Source organism: Cyprinodon tularosa, unplaced genomic scaffold, assembly GCF_016077235.1.
Source record: "Cyprinodon tularosa strain WSP-4 unplaced genomic scaffold, ASM1607723v1 ctg255, whole genome shotgun sequence".
NCBI lineage: Eukaryota > Metazoa > Chordata > Actinopteri > Cyprinodontiformes > Cyprinodontidae > Cyprinodon > Cyprinodon tularosa.
In genome coordinates this window covers 217,464-238,531 of record NW_024038948.1, presented here as the reverse complement: position 1 = coordinate 238,531, position 21,068 = coordinate 217,464, and the positions used below count along the sequence as shown (strand labels likewise).

The 21,068-nt window shown below is 36.3% G+C and overlaps 2 protein-coding genes across 4 annotated transcripts; both read left to right on the top strand.

Annotated features, from left to right (window-relative positions):
- Positions 1 to 170: 170 nt before the first annotated feature.
- Positions 171 to 7,120, top strand: ccdc59 (coiled-coil domain containing 59). Its single transcript, XM_038288428.1, has 4 exons — positions 171 to 439; positions 2,584 to 2,914; positions 6,436 to 6,544; positions 6,639 to 7,120. The coding sequence occupies exons 1-4, from the start codon at positions 286 to 288 to the stop codon at positions 6,801 to 6,803; spliced, it is 759 nt and encodes a 252-aa protein (XP_038144356.1). The 5' UTR covers positions 171 to 285; the 3' UTR covers positions 6,804 to 7,120.
- A 93-nt stretch (positions 7,121 to 7,213) lies between these two features.
- On the top strand, positions 7,214 to 20,774 carry cracr2ab (calcium release activated channel regulator 2Ab). Of its 3 annotated transcripts, none has more exons than XR_005281070.1 (18): positions 7,214 to 7,342; positions 7,975 to 8,314; positions 9,842 to 9,953; positions 11,395 to 11,584; positions 11,684 to 11,830; positions 12,417 to 12,507; positions 13,122 to 13,217; positions 14,024 to 14,211; positions 14,311 to 14,382; positions 15,266 to 15,314; positions 15,396 to 15,466; positions 15,853 to 16,369; positions 16,473 to 16,611; positions 18,362 to 18,443; positions 18,601 to 18,715; positions 19,983 to 20,084; positions 20,200 to 20,279; positions 20,403 to 20,461. XR_005281070.1 is itself a non-coding variant. In XM_038288426.1 (18 exons), the coding sequence occupies exons 2-18, from the start codon at positions 8,171 to 8,173 to the stop codon at positions 20,488 to 20,490; spliced, it is 2,280 nt and encodes a 759-aa protein (XP_038144354.1). In that variant the 5' UTR covers positions 7,214 to 7,342; positions 7,975 to 8,170; the 3' UTR covers positions 20,491 to 20,774. The 3 variants fall into 3 exon arrangements, 1 of the variants encoding a protein (XP_038144354.1); XM_038288426.1 differs by having other exon boundaries at positions 20,203 to 20,279; positions 20,403 to 20,774; XR_005281071.1 differs by lacking the exons at positions 19,983 to 20,084; positions 20,200 to 20,279; positions 20,403 to 20,461 and having other exon boundaries at positions 16,473 to 16,607.
- The last annotated feature ends 294 nt before the right edge of the window (positions 20,775 to 21,068 follow it).

The following is a 21,068-nucleotide window of genomic DNA, read 5'->3' as shown; positions in this document are numbered from 1 at the left end:
GGGCTTTGCTAAGCTATCAAATAATTATTATTTTAGGACATAACAGATTACACATGTATGAAAACTTTCGAATGTCTTTATTAAATAATATAATTCATAGGTGTACAATTTTTTAAATGTTTGTTTTAAATTAGTTTTTCTGCAATTGATTTATCATGCCTCGGTGAGTTTCCTCATCACGCAGCGTACGCAGGAAATCAGCATGCAGCTGTAGCCTAGCTAGCTGGAAAAGCATGAGCGAGTACTCATAAAAGTCTTTGTTTTTCGGGATAATTTAATGTTCAAATGGCGCCGTTGGACCAGAAGAGAAAACATGACAAAGCTTCAATTAAAGATCCAAATTTTAATAAAGGAAGGAAAGCATTTAGTGGGGTAAACAAGAAGAAGAAAAAGAAGTGGATCCCACACAACAAAGTATTTGAAGGCAGCGTTAAAGAAGGTAAGTTTGTCTTGATAAATGTTTTTTTTCCCATCACTGATACTCATTTAGTTTTATTTTGGACTTTGGAGTAGATGATTTTTGAATTTAACTTTTTATAATGTCCTTAAAGCTTTGTCTTGCAGCTTTTATATGTGATCTTGTTTGAAAACACTACAATAAAACAGTTAAGTCATTTCTAAGACTTTGCAGAATTTAATTACACATTAATAATGACAAATGAAAAGGAGCAGGAAAGCAGTTCTGAAAGACAGAGAGGGGTAAAGTTACATTGAGGCTCTGGTTGTGTGTTTAGTTCACTGTCCTCCTGAAAAACTGGAAATCACCCTTTTATTCTACGTTCACATTTTGTGTCCATTTTTATGTCCACATTAAGGTCATCTCTCCAGGTTTGCTCCCTTGTACTCCTTTCATTTTATTTAGAAGCATTAGAGTAAAGTGGTCTCATTACAAATTGAACTTCAAACTGTTTAGAAGTTATCAGCCAAAAACATCAACATATACCTGTCCTTTAGCCTCACTATTATAGCCTCACTACTATTATTCCTTTCTGTCTGATAGTATATCAGTTAATTCTGGGGCTGAAACAAACTATATTTTGCTTATTGATTAATCCGTCCATTATTTTTTTCCAATTAATTGAATAGTCAAAGGTTCCTTAAAGAAGATTATTTACTAAATTAAACCAGGTAAAACTGAAACTTTTCAACTTGAGCAGTTCTGGATAGATCATATTGACATACAAGGACATTTTTATCTTAAATGCAAAGTGTTTATATATAATTGTGTAAATAATAATCATTTTGTATCGGTGCATCGATCCAACAGCCGAGGATCCGATGCATCGATACAAAACGATACGTCAGCAAGAGTATCGATTCATTCTATTTTTATCGATTTCCTCCTGAACGTAATTCTGACTCCTGTGCTGCAGTGGCGCTAAACCTATTTTGCCTTCCACCCTCGCTTTCTTAAAGGAATAGTACACCCAAAACATGATTAGCCTTCATTTTCTACTCACCCCGATGCTGAACAACACCCTGGAGTACTTTTTTGATATCTCAAATGCATCTGGAGATCTGGGAGGCTTCTTGCTGTCTGCTGACATTCAAATAATGGAGGTCCTATACACTATTGTTTATGCTCTAAAAATATTCTAAATGACTTCGTTTCGAGTAAATTATGGATGCTACCCACTCAGGACACTTGGAATACATTGGACGAGCAGTATGGAGGAATATTGACACGTTTTTGTGGACTTTTATGGACCTTTCTGTCTCGGGCGCCATAGACCTCCATTATTTGAATGTCAGCAGACAGCAAGAAGCCTCCCAGATCTCCAGATGCATTTGAGATATCAAAAAAGTACTCCAGAGTGTTGTTCAGCATGGGGGTGAGTAGAAAATGAAGGCTAATCATGTTTTGGGTGTACTATTCCTTTAAGCCACTACCCTCTTTCCGCTTGCAGTATTTTTTGATGCAATCTAGAACACAGAGGCATTATTATTGTTCAGTGAATAAGGTTTTCATAGGCCTAGGTGGAGTACAACTTTGCTACTTCTGTTATTTGCTGCTGTTCTCAAGTTAAATGCATAACCATATTACAGCTTTCATTGATTTATTTCAAATTTGAAACATTGTCTAGCCTGTAAGATAAAAAAAAAAAAAAGAAATTAACCTATTAATTGAATTGAATCCTTTCGTGGTGTATTCTTCAGTATCGAAAATAATCTATGGTTGGGTCAGGAAATTGATACTGAATCGAATCGCCATGATGGTGGTGATTTACACATCTATTTATATTTGTATATTTTACAACTTTGGTATAATTACTGCTCTAAGTGGGTTGCTCTGTCAGCTAAAGGTACATCTCTATACTCCAGTTAACGATTAATTGATTACTAAATTAGTTGACGATCATTTCAATAATCGATTGACCCTGATTAATGCAATTAATTGTTTGATCCCTCGTCAAGACCTAAGAAATATGTTGACGTTTATGGCTGTGTCAGGGTTGGTGTGCATATTACAGACTATCAGTCAACTCTTAGTTCATTCTGTGTGAAACCTACACAGATTTCCTGAATAGCTGTTAAAACTAACAGATTATCAATTTAATTTGTCATATTTTGTTTTCTCCTTAGGTCAAGGGTTTGCTTTTAAGAAAAGGGAGAAAGTCAAACATGAGTACAATAAATTGCTGCGACGGGAGCATAAGAAGAACCCTGAGGTTAAAGTGGTGTACAAGGAGGAGTACCCAGAACACCTCAAGCATTTATACCTGGCAGAGGAGGAGAAACTGAGGAGTGAAGCCTTGAAGAACAGAGCGAACAGGAGCAAACTGAGGATGAAAGGGAAGCTGAAAGACGAGGATAGAAATGATGATGTTGCTGAACTAGACTTTACCACAGGATCAGATCTGATGGATTCTGTTCCTGATAACCCTGAATCCACACCAACAGCAGAGAAAGAAAGGTAGGAAGAAAAGCAGGAGATAGTTTAGCTTTTTTAAAGAAATTATGTAGTCAGAATTAATAAATGCTTAGTTCTGTTATCTATGTAATATTTTTCAGAGAAATAAAGGTATTAAAAACATATTTAATTTATTCATCTGTCTAAGCAGTGAAATGTATTTCAATAGAGGTTGAAGATTTTGAGAAAACTAAACAATTTTCTGAAGCTGGAATGGAGTCGGAAATAATATGGACCAAACAAAATCTAAAGAAGAAAAATTAAGAAAAAACATAAAGCTAGTAAAACACATAATTAACAGGGTTTCTGTGGGTCATTAAAAATCATTAAAAGTCATTAAAATATTATTTTTTAAATTAAGGCCTTAATTGGCATTAAAATTAATTAAATGTGTTTATTGTGGCATTTAAAATGCTTTATTTAAAAAAAAATTTTTTATAAAAACAATTTCGTCAGACATATTATATCACGATATATTTGCGTGGAACTGCTTCCGGTTGATCGCAAAGCTGTATGTTCAGAAAAGAAGCTTGAGTCGGAGAAAAAGCTACAGAATGGGAGGAAAAAAGCACATTTCAACAAAAGTGGCTGGAAAACGAGGAATTCAGGACATGGCTGCAGCCTGTCGACGGGTACCTGTTGGTGGCATTAAAATTATTTCTAAGAGCATTTAAAGAATATTAATAAGCATTAAATTTGAGTTATTCATTACTGTATAAACCCTGATTAAAATCGTCCTCATTTACTGATGTTTCTACAGTGAATCCGGAAAGTATTCACAGCGCCGCACTTCCTCCGCTTTCAGTGATGCTACAGATTAGCTCCAAATGATATTAAGTTATTATCTCTTGATTATTACTTGAATTGTCTCGATAGAACTTTTCCATTTCTGATGCGATAGAAATATGGCAGCTTTCAGTATGGACCGATACTGATATTGACCCACTGATATGGGCTGGAATTATACAACCTCTCATTATTCATTTTGTAGTGTTGGATGTTAGAAAGTAATTTCTTTTTTTTTTTTTTTCACAGCTTAAACTGAACCCAGATGTGTTAAATTAAGTTAATTTGATTTGATTAGGAAAAGCACGCTCCTGTAAATGACGTCCCACAGCCTACAGTGCATGTCAGACAGTAGGGTTGTCAAAAGTATCAACACTATAAAGCTGTATCCAGATAAAATACTAATTTTTAATGGTGTTAATACTAAATACAAGTGTTTGAGTATTTTTTTTATTATTTTGTAGATTAAAAAAATAAAACCTCATATAACCTAAAAATATAATCCAATTATGTTATATTTGAGGTAATTATTTTACATTTAGGGTTACATTTTACATTTAGGTGGGTTTTTCATGTCAATAATTATCTATTTGTGCCTTTAGTTATTTGACTTTTTTATTCAAATGGTATCAAGGATGGGATATTTACCTTGGTATCTAGTTTGAAATTTGATACTGTGACAACCCCTTGCAGATGCATGAAATCATCTGTAGACCTTAGAGACATGATTGTGTCAAGGCAACAAAACTGGTGAAGGAAACAGAAAATGAATGCATCTTTAAACATCCCATGAGTTCAGTGGCCCCTATATCTGTAAATGGTAGAAGTTTGGAACCAGCAGGACTTTTTCAAGGAGTTAAAACTGAGTGAACAGGGGGGAATCTTAGTCATCTTAGGGATGTGATTATTAGTCTGTCAGGGCTCCAGCATTCCTCTGTCCAGAGAGAAGAATCAATCCACTGATCAGACCGCTGCAATAAAGTAGCCAGACAAAGCTTTATATTATGGCAATGTTTTAAATGCATGAAAAAGAATCAATGTAGTGAACCATTGTGGATGAAAACCTGCTCCAGAGAATCTGGACATATAGCTTTTAAATGTGATCTTGTTGGAAAACTCTCCAATAAAATAATTAAAGATTTTGCAGAACTTAACAGATTAAGACAGAAATTCAAATGTGTTTAAACAAATTTAAAATAGTAGACTGAGTTTTCAACAGGACAAAAACCATAAGCAGAAAGCAGAGATGTCAAAGGAGGGGCTTCAGAACCACTCGGTGTTTAAAGGAATAGTACACCCAAAACATGATTAGCCTTCATTTTCTACTCACCCCCATGCTGAACAACACTCTGGAGTACTTTTTTGATATCTCAAATGCATCTGGAGATCTGGGAGGCTTCTTGCTGTCTGCTGACATTCAAATAATGGAGGTCTATGGCGCCCGAGACAGAAAAGTCCACAAAAAACGTGTCAATATTCCTCCATACTGCTCGTCCAATGTATTCCAAGTGTCCTGAGTGGGTAGCATCCAGAATTTACTCGAAACAAAGTCATTTAGAATGTTTTTAGAGCATAAACAGTAGTGGATAGGATTTCCTGAAAGCGCGCACATGCGCGTTCACGACGCTACGGAAGCCGGCAGACCAAGCCAGATGAAAGTGCGCATTCAGCGTCTGCTCTGCCAATAATGCAAGCGTAGAAGAAGAAATGTGCTGTTTACCTGTGCAAAGAAAGAAACAACGAAAGAAAAATGTCTGAGGACTTCAGTGTTGAGGAAGAGCATGAGTTCTTTGCCGAGCTGAATGCGCACTTTCATCTGGTTTGGTCTGCCGGCTTCCGTAGCGTCGGGAGCGCGCATGTGCGCGCTTTCAGGAAATCCTATACACTACTGTTTATGCTCTAAAAACATTCTAAATGACTTCGTTTCGAGTAAATTCTGGATGCTACCTACTCAGGACACTTGGAATACATTGGATGAGCAGTATGGAGGAATATTGACACGTTTTCTGTGGACTTTTATGGACCCTTCTGTCTCAGGCACAATAGACCTCCATTATTTGAATGTCAGCAAACAGCAAGAAGCCTCCCAGATCTCCAGATGCATTTGAGATATCAAAAAAGTACTCCAGAGTTTTGTTCAGCATGGGGGTGAGTAGAAAATGAAGGCTAATCATGTTTTAGGTGTACTATTCCTTTAAGCCAGGATCCCTCTGCTCATTGGGACCACTCAGGGAGAGATCTGTGCAGAGACGACTCCCATCAAACTAATAGTTTATGGACTGCAAAGAATGGTTAAAACAGCCTAAGATGGGTTTGCTAAGCTTTTGTCACCAAATCTACACCAAGTAAATTTGGTTTCTTAATTCTCTATTTCCAATAAATTTGCGACAATCTCAAAGTCACCTTTTTATTTATTAAATTTTTATTTTCAAACTAATGTTTTATGTGTAGATCTCCAAGGAAACTGAGATTGAAACCATGTGGAGTAAGGCTGTTCCATCCCTAGATGTAAAAAAATAAATAAATAAAATGCAGCGCTGTGAATATTTTGCAGATGCTCTGCTCTATTTAAAAAAAAAAAAAAAAAAAAAGGCGATATTCCTTGCAACAAATGATTCACAGAATCATTTATCCTAAATTACTGTAATCATTTGATGTTTTTCATTTTTTCATGATTATATATCTATTTTTTCTAAAAAGAAATATATATATATAAATCTTTTTTTCTTGTTTTTAAGATTACCAATAAGCAACCGCATGCGAAAGAAAATGCAAAGGAAAACTTCTTATCAGAAGACCAAGGAGGAATTTGAGAAAATCAAGGAAAAGAAGAGACAGAAGAAGGAGGTAAAGGCTCTTTCTTTGTTTCATGTCACATAAGCTCACCGACTTTTTTTTGACTGTTTTTTAAATTTTTTTATTATTCTATGTCTTATTCCAGGAGTACCTGAAGAATAAGCAACAGAGAGAAGAGGCTATTCAGAAATACAAACAAAAAAAGATTGAAAAATTCCAGATGTTGAGCAAAAAGACAAAGAAAGGACAGCCAAACTTGAATGTGCAGATGGAGTATTTGCTACAGAAGATCAAAGGGACAAATGAATGACTTCTCTGTAACTGAAGGATTTTTTTTGGTTCTTGCTGTTTCTCAGCTGTAGCTGAGGAAAAACTTTTACACACTTTGTTTTGAATTGTGCATCTGGATTTGTATGCAAAGGCAATCCAAAATCGCCCAACGATGGGAAACATCATTGTCGACCACAAGATGGTGCTGTTGTGTATCCAGAGATGTACTTCTGTTTTTTTTTGTTTTTTTTTGGTTTCCTGTTTAAAATGAAATTTTAAAAAATAAATAAAAACTTCTGTGGAAGCAAATTTTGTTTTAACTTTCTGTCGTCATACAGAATAAATGTTCTGCTCATATTGAGTCTGCAGACAGTTCGGTCTGCAGCCATCTGTGCTGTATGTGAGCAGCGGGTGGGCCAGAACTGAAAACCCTCAGGCCGCTTCCTCATGGCATCACATGGTTGCAGAATGACTTCTTGAGCAGTCATCTGTACGGCAGGACTTAAAAATGCAGAACATGGTCGGTGCTTTATAGACATGAAGATTAGATAAAGGCTTCTACACTAACATTCAAGGAAGGTGAGAATTTCTGTTTTCTTGATGCAGATTTATTTCATCTTGAAGTTGTGACAAGAAATGCTCGACCATGAAGCGTAAATTCCAAAAAAGTATTTTTTTAAAACTGAATCTCTAAGAAAAGTATTTGGGTAAACGTGGCAAATATTGCTTGTTCTGTTTGATCAGTTTTCTGTTCTGGTAAAGCTGAACATCTCTTAAAAAACAACCTTTTTCTTAAGTGCATCTCTGTTGATTTGAGTTGTAAACGCCCTGTAGATAAGTGTGACCACACGCTGAGCTGACATGCAGAACCACTTTGCTATGCCAAGGCGTGATTGTAAATGGTCGTTTGAAAGCAGAGGTGCTACATCTGTTCAGGAATCGGCACCACAGTTTAGCAGGCATTATGCCATCATGTGTTCTGTATGGTAGGGAATTAATATAATCCATTTCAAGGCATTTATGTACCTTTCAGAGCTGCTTGTTTTTGGCTCCAAAAAGAGGGAAGTATAGTTGCATGCTGACGTAATCATCAATTCTTTGCTTTAAAAAAATAAATTAAAAAAATCCACCTCTCTCAATACTCTAGTAAGACTTGAGTAAAAATGAAGCATGAAATTTACCCTTTTTTTTCTTCTTTTTTGTAAATACAGAGCCTTGTCCTAGTTTGGAGCACATTCACAAACTTATCTGCAATTTCAACGGTCTGGTGCTGCTGTTTACCGCCATCATCATGGTCCCTGAAAGGCCCCGGGGGGTTGGAAAGTGAGCCAGTGAAGAGGACTTTTTCCATGACTCCCGCTGAAGTGCACGCTACTTATCACAGGCTGTAGTTAAAGAGTGCCAAGCATGGAGAAGGAAGAAGTCAGGGTTAACGGTGACGAACAGAGAAGATCGGAATGGGGTCACATCACCCTCTTGGATAAGACCAGGGAGTTCTTTCAGACCTGCGACATGGAGGGAAAAGGCTTCATTACCCGCACTGATATGAGGGTTAGATTTAAAAGCTGTTCGTTTGATTTTTAACATTGTGACATACTTTTTTTTTTATCTCTAAAAAATACTGATAAACTGGTGTATTAAAAGCCTTTTAATCTATATTTATACTTTCTGGGCAAAGTATTCATAAACCTCAAGCACTTTGACAATTTCTTCAACAGATATCAATCCATTTTATTTAGAATTCATATTAAAGACCAATGCAAAATGCAATATATGTTTAAATTGGTTGGAAAATTTGTTATTTTAAAATTTTGCACAGAAAATAGAACCGTTTAGGTACATTTAAGTGTAACTCACTTTATTTTGATTATCTTTAATAAGCCCTTTACCCATCTGTGAATGTCAGGGTTCAGTCTAATCAAAGTTTATAGTTGGTTTGAGCTCTAGATTTTGATTAGGTCATTCTAACAAATGAAAATAGTGCTATTTAAACCATTCTGTTACAACTCTAACTATGTTTAGGCTGATGCTTGTGAGATGAACCACCAACCCTACCTTAAGGTTTTTTGGAGCTTCAGGTTTCCTTCTTAAATTCGCCTCCACAGCTGGATGCTGCCACTTAAGGAAGTTAATAGTTTTTCTCACTAGAAAGCGTATTGTATTTTGGCCAGCCTCATTTTTCCCTAAATAGACTAAAGTACTATTGTCCATTTTTGCTGTGTTTCCTAAATAGCTTGTGAAAAGCTTTAAATGAGGCTTTTAGAGCTGAGTTTGTGCACAACATGTCTGTTTAGAAGTTAGTAAATCTGAAGGAAGTTTTACAAAATCATAACAAAAAAACTTATTTTGCTTATGCAGTACTTTGAGCTCGAAATCTAATCTCACAGATGAACTGAAGTGTGTGGTGGTAACAGGATAAAAGTTTAGGTTGTGTGAATAACTGCAATGCACAGTGTTTTAACAGATTATTTTTTTTTTTTCTCCATTATTTTCTAGACAGTAATTTTTTCAGAGGTGTTTAAAAAAGCCTGGATCCATAAAACTGCTAAAATGAACAATAGGAGATGTGTTAATGCTTTTATCTGTGGCACAGTTAATTCTCCTCTCTGCATTAATAATAGCGAATAAGAAGCAGGAGTCACTTTGCTGCACCTGACTTTGCTCTGTTCCACATTCTTTCTCCCATCTGAATAACACAGATTCCCCTCTTAGTGCACTTAAAGAGCCCGAAAAGTGCTGGAAGCACTGATGGAAAAAGTTTGAGTATAATTAAGCTCAGTCACACAATTACATCGTTTAATATGCAGGATCATTGCCTCCAATTGCCATTTAAAAATGAAAAGTGTCTTAGCTGAGTTTGCAGGTAATTTGGTCTGGATTCTGAAATATTGGCTTAATGCAGTATGCATTCAAAGTTTCTAGAAACAGTGTTTTAGGAGGAAACATGGAGCTGCCATCGGTTGTTATATAGATTTCAAATCTGCCTGCACAACATTCACAGGCAGAATGCTTTATAACAGCAAAACACTAACCGCCAGCATGTTGAACTGTGGTTTGTTTATATTGCTCTCACAACAGAGGCTCCACAGAGAGCTGCCTCTTTCTGCAGAGGAGCTTGAGGATGTGTTTGATTCCCTGGATACAGACGGAGCTGGTTACCTCACGCTGGAGGCATTTTCCTCCAGATTCAGTAAGTTTCCTGCCATCAGAAACCTAACCTTCAGTCCAAAGAAAGATTTACACTCTCATAAAACCCAGAGTAGATTAATCAACCGTGTCGCCAAATTGAATGAAAGCTGTGAAATGTATCATTTACAGTTGTTTATGGAGAAATATCCATATAATTTAATTTTATTTTGAATCATATGATTGTCTTAGCACCATAAAACCAAACTGCCTGCAAAATTAAATACAAGTTAATATTTTGATAAAGTGTATCTTTAGTTGTAACAAACAAATTACTATGTAGTCAGGGAGTCTATCTAAAATCAAACCTGATAAAAAATAAATAGTTACCGGATTTTAACTTAGATAAAGGTGTCAATCTGATTATTTGACACTTAAAAGCACTTTTAGAGAATAAATATGCATGTAGTAGTCACGAGAAGTAAAATCAAATTACCACAGCTATATCTTTTCAGCTGTATTATTAACACAAACAAGGCCAAATCATAAAAAAAATGTTCACCATACACAAAATCAGTCTTCTCCTTTAGCCAACAGACACAACCTGAACAGAAAAGCTGAAGAGATGAGAATTAGAGAGAGAATCCAGGACAATGGATGATCTAGAGAGATTTTAGAAATGGAAATGCTCAAAGATCCCTCTCTTTTTAGTTCGAACATTAAGAAATGTTGAATACATTGTCAAAAGCTACAGAATGTTGACTGTATGGCTTGTGACCCTGGAAATTTCAAGTTTTTATATTTTAGTAATGATCACAGCGTCTTATTTTCTCTTCAAATTGCCCCTCTCTTTTTTTATTCCTTCATTTATTTCTTTTGACTATATCCCACTGTAGAGAGTCCTAACTTCTTCCAGTTGTTTGTCTTCATCCCTGGATTTAAATAAACATTTATTTTTCAGTTAGTCCAACAATAACTTTTGTAGATTGCTAAAAACACCACACACCTAAAGCAGCATCTTCCACATAGAGGTGTGTGTTTCCATTTTGGATGATTGAACATAGTTGGTCATCCAACACAGTGGTTCCTCCATATGCAAGCTGCAGCAATCTGGGTAGATCTTCGAAGAAACAACAAACTTCACATTGTGTTTAAGAATAATGAACTTAAATGGACAATGCAGTAAAAAAGGCAAGCAATGCCATCTTAGTGTATGTAACAAAACGTAAAAATGTGCAGGAAGAATTGCTTTAAAAAAACAGTGATCCCCACTACTGACGCTGCAATCAGAATTACAGTTGCTCATCTGAGAACTTAATTAATGACAGAATCTAAGCATTTAAATTCTAAAATCAGATAAAATTATTTTAATATCAAAGAAGTTCATAACAGTCTATTGATCGTCAAGAAGTGTTTCAGTGATACATTAACCACACAGACACACACATTCTGCACGCATGCATTTCCGTTCAAACCTAAAATCCAACCTTTTTTACGGACTTCAGGTCAGTTCCTGCACGGTCGCAGAATCTCTGTCAGTGATGACCAGACTCAGGGCCCAGGGCCTGTCTTTAAGGCCAAGGAGGCTCTGTATCAGAGTCATTGGGAGGCCAAGCTGTCAGGGGTAGAGGATGAAGAGGAGAGGCACTTCTGTATGTTGCTGGAAAGTCTTGGAGCTAGTAATGTGTTTGAGGAGTAAGTTGTTGTTTTTTACCTCCTCTTTTGTTTGCTGTTTTGCAATTATTAACATATCAAATGATGTCAAAGTAAATTCAGCAAATCCCTGCTCCCCAGTCCAGGTGAGGTGCGCAGCCTTTGGGCTCAGCTAAGGCGAGACGAGCCTCACCTTCTGTCCAACTTTGAAGAATTTCTGGCCAGGGTAACATACCAAATTAAAGAGGCACACGAGGAGAAGAAGGAGATGGAAAGTGCCCTTCAGAGGTAAGAAGAGGTATTTCTTAATCACCGTTTTTTTTAAAGAATATAAAAAAAAGCTGGAGCTGTATTGCTACACTTGGCTCTCACTATAAATCTACAGCATTGTAAATGTGTTAAATGACCCATAATCTGAGTAGATTGAGGGTTAATCTGAGGGTTTGAACTGCAGAAAAGTATTAATATTCTGAATGTGTAAAACTGAGAAATAAAATGCCTTTTCCTCTGTCCTTACCTCCCATAAAAAACAGAAGAAAATGTTCTGGTTGTATAGAGATTGTAACATTGCAGCTATACTTAAAAAAAAACAGCCAGCATCAACTATGTATTGAATTTTTAGGGCACCAAATAAAGCACTGCAGCTTCTCTTCTGTTTACTTCACCAATTAGCTGCAAAGGTCTTTTTTCAAAGGGATGTAAATTCCAGCATTCAGCTCAGGTAATAAGATACGTTTTCATTGCTGCTTATTGTTTTTCTTTTTTTCATTCTAGTGTCTTGACATATCATTAATATCTAAAGTGGGAATAACATCACCTCAAGCAGAGCCTAAAGAACTGTTCCTTTTTTAACATGCCTTTCTCGTCATTACAGGAAATCAGCAAAGCATGACAGCGAGATCCGGCGCTTGTATGAAGAGATGGAGGCACAGATCAAAAATGAGCAAGACAGACTACTGCTTCAGGTACAGGAGCTCAACTGCAGAGACAAAAAAAAGGAAATTAAACGAATTTTCTGTTGGCAGCAGAAAAAGAAAATGGAGAATCGATTTGATGTGCTATTAAACCTGACAGAATACCTTGTTTAAATAAAAAGTGTGTGTGTATTATAGGGCTAAAACAATCAATTGAAGATTATTGAATTAATCATCAACTAATTTACTAATCAATTAATCGTTGCCTGGAGTTTGGAGACAGTAAAACATGCCTTTAGGTGACAGATCAAACAACTCCTGAGTAGAAATTATACCAAAATTGTAAAAAAAAAAAAAAAAAATATATATATATATATATATACGAAAAAATAATCGACAAATTAATTGATTTGCGAAATAATCGTTAGTTGCAGTCCTTGTGTATTATTATTTAATACAATAGAAGTGTCCAACTAACAAAGAGAAGAAATGTTTAGTCTTCCCGATTAACGTTATTAAGCATAAATGGTGGGACTTTGTTAAGTTTCCCACATTTATTGTGTAGTAGTTTATTAATTGTTTATGTCTTTGAAGGTGGTCTTTATGCTCAGGCATTAGCATCTCTTAGCCCTGTGATTATCAAGCATTTGTCTTCTGATCCTCAGGACTCAGAGCGCCTTCAGGTGCACAGCCAGGAGCTGGAGTATCAGCTGTTGTCCAAGGAGAAAGAGCTGGAACATCTCTTCCAGAAACAGAAACGGGTAACTTAAAACACACTGTACCTTTTTATATTCATCCCCAGGCTCAGCCTGCAACACTATGGAGGACTGTGTAGCTGGGTCAGGGGAGCTGGGCATTTCATCATGTGGAGAGTGGTGTCCTAGTGGTTAGAGCAGTGTGCTTGTGCTCTGAATAGGTTGCAAGAACTCAATTCAATCCCCACAGCCTGCACTCTGGGTCCCTGTGCCAGACCCTTAAGCCCTGATTGGCAAAGGGATGGGTTAAGATATAGAAGTGAATTTCTCCATTCCATCATCAAAGTTCAATTATTGTTATTATTATTATGTGCCACTGTTGTATTGGAGGCTTTTGCTCCTTGATTTCTATATGCTCACCAATTCACACATAGGTATACACACCTTTGCACCAATACAATCAAGGCTGCATAACCTATTTTTAAAAGCTATCACTTGGGAAAGCAGTCCAGAGGGGAAAATAAAACAAACTTTCTAAACCTGTGAGACCATCATTACCTGGCGACTTAATAAAATACCCAATTTCCTATGCTGAAAACAAAACTGTGTTTTTCCAAAATGGAAAAAAAATATATTTGTTAGGTAGATTCTTAGTTAAAGCGTTAAAAGCCCACAGCATCTCTCACAATAAATAGGAGTTAAATGTCATAATTACTGTCATATCATAACATAAAAGAGACTCACTTTTGTATATTATTTTGCTCACCCTTTAAGACGACCATTAACCCATAGAAGTTGGCTTAGCTACAGATAATTTGATTTTATTTACAAACATCTGCATAAGTATGAACACAAATAAACACTTTTGGTAGTTAGAGATCCAGTGCCATGAGCTGAACAGCGAGAGGCAGGAGAGCCACGTGCAGAATGTCAAGCTGAAAATGACCAATGAGGAGTTGTCCAGAGCATTGGAGAGCACCAGCCAGGAGCTCTCTCTGGCCCAGGAGCAGCTGGCTATGCTGCAGAAGCAGGCCGCCAGGCTGCAGCAGGAGAAAGAGATGTGGGTATAAAACTCTGTATCTGAAGGTTAATCATTTGGTTCAATTGGTGCTTTTTGTGCTGAGAAATCTGTGCTTGTGTTCATCTTTTTTTTTTTTAGAGAAATGTATAGAATAACTGAAGGCCTTCAGAGGGAGAAACAATGCCTCATGAGGCAGCTTGACCTTCTCAGGTAACGAGCAATACCCTAACCTTTCTTTAAATTCATGTGACTTAAAGGTATTGTGGAGGATAATCATGATTTTTTTTAAAAGACCCGCCCCCTCTGTTTAAAAAAAAAAAAAAAAAGCACGTGCAAGAGCAGACACAAGCCCATTTCTTCTCTTGCGCGCTTTGTTTAGGTTGCTGTTCTCATAGCTCATACAAGCTTAATGTGCCCGAACGTCCGACCTAAAACCTAAATCCCTTAATCACTATATAGAGCGAGGACTATATAGTGGACTTTATAGCAAACTTAGTTAACTTACCGTTTGCATAGATGATCACTGCTTTTTGTTCTGTTGGTCACGTAACTTCTCCTTCACTATGCGGTGCCATCATTGAACATATTTGTTATCAGTCGCCGCTGTCATGTAGCGACAGCGGGCCGCTGTGACAGCAAATCCCATAATGCTTTGCGAGGAGGGTTCTCTGCGCATACTATTCCGGGATATATCTGCCTCCTCTGAGGTCTTTCTTTTCATCTCATACACTTCGTAGACACCTTTTCTCTTAAGACCTTCGGGCATTTTCAAAGAACCATGGTGAGAAGGGGGAAGTTTTAATGACTGTCTGAAACCGTAGCTCACAACAGACATATATGCCTGATAGTGCGCATGCGCAGAAAAAGATAGCTAACGGGGCAGCACGTAGGGCGGCCTTACGTAAACATATGACCAGAATGATTGACAATTAGGAGAACCACTTATTTAGATGATCCACCCAGAAATAAAATATGGGTTGTGCATGTGCATTTTTTTTAAAGTGGAGAGGGCGGGTCTTTTCAAAAATTTGCAAAAAATCCTTCACTATACCTTTAACTAAATAAAATATTTTATTATCTATGTTCATTTCAGAGAGATGAACAAACATCTGAAGGATGAGCGAGACATATGCTGCGGTGTAGTAAGTCAGCACTGCTTTAAAAAATGTTTTTGGACTGACTGAAGATTAATCTGTACAACATCTCTTATTTATTTAAACCAGCTGCCCCCCTCACTCAGAAAGAAGAAGGCTAACCCTGCTGACTTATTTGACCAAACAAGTCAACAGGCAAGGTAATTCATTTAGAATCAGATTATAATTTCAACAAAACTCCTTTTGAAATAGTTTTCTGTATATTTAAGGAGCCATAAAACTAGTGCTTAACTGTAACATGAAAAAAGGAATATGCATGCTTTTCTAAAGCTATAGGTGAGAAAAAACAGAGGATAATTGTTAAAAAGTACAATAATATTGTACGTTGTAAAAGATTTATTCAAAACACATCACAAGCATTTAAAGGTTTTTAGCTTGCAGGCAGTGTGCTAGTCATCTCTGTATATCCTCTGTTTCTCCTCTGTTCCCGAAGGGACCCTCTGATGGTTGAAGGGTCCTTTCAGTCTTGTGAAGCTTTGCCCATAGAGCACCTTCAAATCATGTTTGTTGCTTCCTTTTCCTGCAGTGAAGATGATGCCTCTACCTCCACCACTGCCAGCATTACTGCATGTCAGCAGCGACCTGAAACCTTAGCCAATGGAAATGTCGGCTTAGCGCAACCCAAAGAACAAGATGTGAAACCAAAGTCCAGAAGGGCTTCTGCAAAAAACTCTGCTTTCAAGAAGGTGTTGGTAAACACCAGAGAGGGTGCAAACAAAGGGGAGTGTGAGAGGAAGACGGGGGAAGATGAGGAGTTGCTTGATGCGCCCCTGGATGGGTGGCCCCTTCGCCGAGTAATCTCGATTGAGGAAGACCACCTACCACACCTTCTACAAGGTGGACCCCAACCATTACTGCACCAACTAAATGAGGAAGATCGGGATGACATAGAGGCACAAAGTGACACTGAATTTAGCATTGCCCCTCCCTTAGGACACAACACTGTTTTCACTGAAGCTCCTCTTAAAGAAAAATCCCTCTTAAAGCAAAAACAGACACAAGTGTCTCCAAGAGGCCAGCCTGTCGGGAAGGAAACCCAATCAGTAAGTCAGCTTCAATCTATCAAGTAATAAAATGTAGGGAAGTTGTAGCTATTGTAGTTTAACAATAAATAAACATAAATACAACACATCTTTTTATCCCCAGAAAACAAAAGAAAGAGCATTTTTTTCCCCCGACCGCCTGTTTAAGGTTGTCCTGGTCGGAAACTCCTGTGTGGGAAAAACGTCCTTGCTGCGCTCCTTCTGTGAGGGCCGTTTCCAACCGTCCACAACTGCTACTGTGGGTGAGAAGATAGACATCACAACATTGTCTATGGAACAATTACAAATGGAATGTTCACAGATGTAGATTCTGAAAAAGAAGATCGAAGGATGAATAAGCATCACATGAAAGGGCTTATAAAGTCACGCCGGCTGCTTTAGAGACCACACACATTTTGTTGAGGAGATTAAGTCACTTCTTGTGAATTTTTGCCTGCTTTCATGTTATTTAGTCTCATTACCCTCTTTTCTCTGTTACAAGTGTCACTACGATCCTCTAGTGGTCATTCATGCTATTAATCTTTCGCTAATCAATTATGCCTGCCACATTCTTTAGTGTTGGTGCCTTAAAAAGGCTTAAAATGAATTTTACAGCTGCAGCTATTAGCTATAATACAGCATTTAATTTGGTACATTTCTTTAGTGAGGGGAAACTAATCCCATCTTAAAAGTTTTTGTTTTTAGCAGAATTAGAGCTGGCACAGTTGCTAGTATGCATAATAGTCTTTTTAAAATAACTGTAACAGAAGATTTTTTTTTTTATTTTATACTCTAATTTGAGAGGCGCTATAAACCTTAAATTGCTGTACCAATTGATTAATTCCTGGTTTGTACTTAATGGGTTAAACGCGATGTAATAAAAGGAGCATTTCAACATTATCCTGAGGCCCAGTAGTACATGTTGATCGGGTGCTAAAAAATATAAATATGCTGAAGAGCAGATCTTCCCTGCTGTAAGATAAGGCAAGGCAAGTTTATTTATATAGTAGAATTCAGTACAAGGACAATTCAAACTGCTTTACATGAATTAAAAAATAAAATAGAAAAAAATTGAAATAATTATAGATAAATTATATAAATAATAGAAGAAAATCAAATAAAGATAAAAACATGATAAAGCAGGTAGTAAAACAAATAAAACAGTTGGACCACAACCTTAAATTAATAATACCCCAGTTAACTTTTTAACTTCAACAGTCAAAGGCAGCTGTAACACAGGCTGATGTGCTCTACTTTCTTAGTTTTAGTAAGAACACAGGTAGCAGTGTTTTGGCCATTTTTAGACAAACCTGTGAAGATACTGGTGCAGTAATCATTTCTACTGAAGATAAATGCATGAATACGTTTTTCTAGATCCTGCTTCAACATTAGTCCTTTAATCCTGGGCATATTCTTCAGCTGACTTAGTAACTGCCTTAATGTCCCTGTGAAGTTTCAGGTCTGAGTCTGTGATGACACAAAGATTTTAGCCATAATCAGTGGTTTCTAGCTGTAGTAGCTGAAGCTGTGAGCTAACTCTAGATATGGGTATGGTGGGAGATCTGTGATGGTGTGGGCCTGGTCTTCTTCTAATGGTTTTGTGAATTTTGTAAGAAGGACAGGAACTCTTAAAAAACAAAGATATCTTTAGTTAAAACCTGGTACACTTTACCCATAATTGGAAAATTGAGCTTTTAGTTAGATACTGATCTTAAAACACATTTTAATTATACCTGAACACTAAATTGTGGGCTTGTGGAAAAATAAAGCAACTCAGAGTACTGGAATAAGTGTGGAGGTTTGTTAAAAGACAATATTTCATTGCATTATTAAAAAAGATTGTTTTTTCCTAAAACTATCAGTGTGAGAGGTTGTTATATAGCATAATACATCAATTTAATTCACTATTTCTACACCAGTAGTGCAGGGACCAGCAACTTCTACCCTGTTATGTAATTGTTACATTAGTCTTATGTCTTAATCTGAATTACATGCAAATCCTGTTTTAATTAGGCATTGACTACAGTGTGAAGACATTAACCATGGACAACATGCAAATAGCAATGCAGCTGTGGGATACTGCAGGTCAAGAAAGGTGGGATCCAACATAAAATCAGCAGTTGATTAACAAATGTTTTATTTATAAAACACGGCATTCCTAGGAAGATGATTGCATTTGTATTTGTTCTAAATATTAGAAGCAGTGTTTTGCTTTCTGTCATTCTACCTAATTTTCTCTGACCTTTAAACAGGTACCGCAGCATGACCAAGCAGTTCTTTCGCAAGGCTGATGGCGTGGTGTTGATGTACGACGTCACAGAGCAGGAGACCTTTAAAGCTGTCAAACCCTGGCTGCTTAATGTCCAGGTGGGACATTCAACCTGTTAAGCTTTATCCCACTGATTATTGTGATTTTTTGTTTTCTGGTCTTCATAATTTCTTACTCTTTATGCAAGAAGTTTAGGACGTTTGTTAGGTCTACTCTGTCATCTTTAAACTCTTCATATATTCAAAGCAATTACTCTTTATTTTGAACACTATTGTTTATCTGAAACCAAGGAGAACTTGCATTTGTTTGCACAGTAGATGAACTCACTAAATGATTTGGGATTCAGATTTATGGATCAAATATGCTGAAAAACAGATCTTGCCCACTGTTGGGCAGGGTGGGAGATCGGTGATAATGTGCACTGCAAATAATCTAAAAAAAATAAAATCTGAAAGTATTTTTTTCTTTAAACAAGTAAATTTTTTTCTTGAATTGAGGAGGAAATGTAGACACTTTGCCAATGGCACAAGACAAATTATATTTATAATGGCATTGTCTTGTTTCAAGTGCATATTATCTAATTATCTTATTTTAAGGGTAAAATACTCATTCCATTGGCAAATCATCTTATCTTATCATCTAGTCAAATTAAGGGTAAATACACTTAATTCAATAGATTTTTACTAGATCGTTTTTGCAATGTGGACCTGTTTTTCTTCCAATTAATTAATTTTCTTATGGATTATTACACTAATAATACTTTATTAAACATATGTTGTTTTCCTAATGTAGGATCTGTCTGCATAGATACAGACACAACCTGCAAGTTTTGCTGGGTTCTAAATATGTACAATAAGTCAGAAAAACTTGTGCATGAATTTGGCTTCACTGAATTTAGATATATTTTAGATTTCAGAAAATTAGAAAGCCCTGCATATTTTGTTAACCTAATTTTATAGGAAAGACATATCATATACAGACATTTCTCTACTGCTTATTCAACTCTTATAGCTCTTTACCTTTATAATAAACAGGAAGTCAGCCATTTTGTGATGCATTTTCCTTTTAAACAGTAAAATCTCAGACATAAGTTAAGCCAATAGTTTCCCTTATAATCTTATTTGCAACTAATCTATATGTGTAATTTCCTAACCTCCTCAACAGAGAAAAGGAATGTACATGTTTTAGTAGTGCGTATCATTTCTGAACTTTTTACTTTTCTAATTTAACCCCATGATCAATCTAATTAATTAATTTACTTAAATACTTTATTGGTATATTAATATAATCTATACAGTTTTATATATTTTGATTCTGATGAAGTTTATTGTACTTAAAAATGACAGAATTCCCTTTTATTTCCAGGAAGTAGCAGGTGAGGGGATACCTATTCTCCTTCTTGGCAACAAAATGGATATGGCAAGAGAGAGAGAAGTGCCCTTTAAAGATGCTGAGCAATTAGCTTTGGTAAGTTTTATAAAGTAACAATCAATGTAGTACAACATATATTTGTCTGTCTATGAAAAGAAGAGACGATTGTTAGATTTTCGTATCTTTCACGTCTTATTTTGTCTGTCTCAAGTAGGACAACAATGTGATATTCTATGAGGTCAGTGCCTATACTGGCAAAAATGTGATAGAGTCCCTGACTTACCTGGCCAGGTAAGATTCAAGCGCCTTTAATAGAATTTTTAAACCTTTTATTTAAGATTAGCTAAAAAAAATAATTCATTATACACTGACTCATGCAGCATCCCCTTCGTTCTTTTTTTTTTTTTTTTTAAGGATTTTAATGGAGCAGGAGGACACGGTAAGAGAGACAACAGTCAGCCTCAGCGCTCAGCCCATTAAGAAGAAAGCCTGCTGCAAGTGAAGACACCCAGCTTTGCAAAAACAAGGAAAGACTGAATTTCTGACAACCGCAATATACCGAGTCCTACATCAGTTTCTGACAGATGCACAAAAGCAAAAACAGAAAAGTAATGCAGAATGTTGAAGTGCTGTAGAAACCCCATTTAAATGAAGTTTCTTAAAAAAAAAAAAAAAGATTTTATTTCAGTAAAAAATTTATAAAAAATAGGTGAGAAGCACTTAATCCTTTGGGAAAAAAAGAAAACGGTGAATTTCTTCAGCTTAAAGGGTCTTACCTATGGTAAGGAAAAAAATGTAAATAGTGCACCATTTAAAGTATATGCTATGTCTAAGAGTGAAAAAATATATATATATATAAACAGTTTGTTAAAACTGTAACATTTCAAATAGAGACATGTCACTGAGAACACATTATACTTTTGTTAGAGCTTCTTTAATTCTCTTTGTTTACATTATTAGAGTATAATTTGGTGGAAATGTTGAAAAAAAAGAAACATGGTTCTGTCACATTTTATTGATCATTACATCCCACTTTTTTCTTTTCTGAGCCTATCTTCAAAAACATTATCTGTTACATCA

What these genes read in the sequence shown, in the direction of transcription:
- cracr2ab (XM_038288426.1), top strand. Translation starts at nt 8,171, where the DNA reads ATGGAGAAGGAAGAAGTCAGGGTTAACGGTGACGAACAGAGAAGATCG. An exon ending in CAAACAAGTCAACAGGCAAG is followed by an intron (nt 15,467 to 15,852) that starts GTAATTCATTTA and finishes CTTTTCCTGCAG; the next exon opens with TGAAGATGATGCCTCTACCT. An exon ending in CCTGGCTGCTTAATGTCCAG is followed by an intron (nt 18,716 to 19,982) that starts GTGGGACATTCA and finishes TTTTATTTCCAG; the next exon opens with GAAGTAGCAGGTGAGGGGAT.
- ccdc59 (XM_038288428.1), top strand. Translation starts at nt 286, where the DNA reads ATGGCGCCGTTGGACCAGAAGAGAAAACATGACAAAGCTTCAATTAAA. An exon ending in TGAAGGCAGCGTTAAAGAAG is followed by an intron (nt 440 to 2,583) that starts GTAAGTTTGTCT and finishes TTTTCTCCTTAG; the next exon opens with GTCAAGGGTTTGCTTTTAAG. An exon ending in AGAAGAGACAGAAGAAGGAG is followed by an intron (nt 6,545 to 6,638) that starts GTAAAGGCTCTT and finishes GTCTTATTCCAG; the next exon opens with GAGTACCTGAAGAATAAGCA.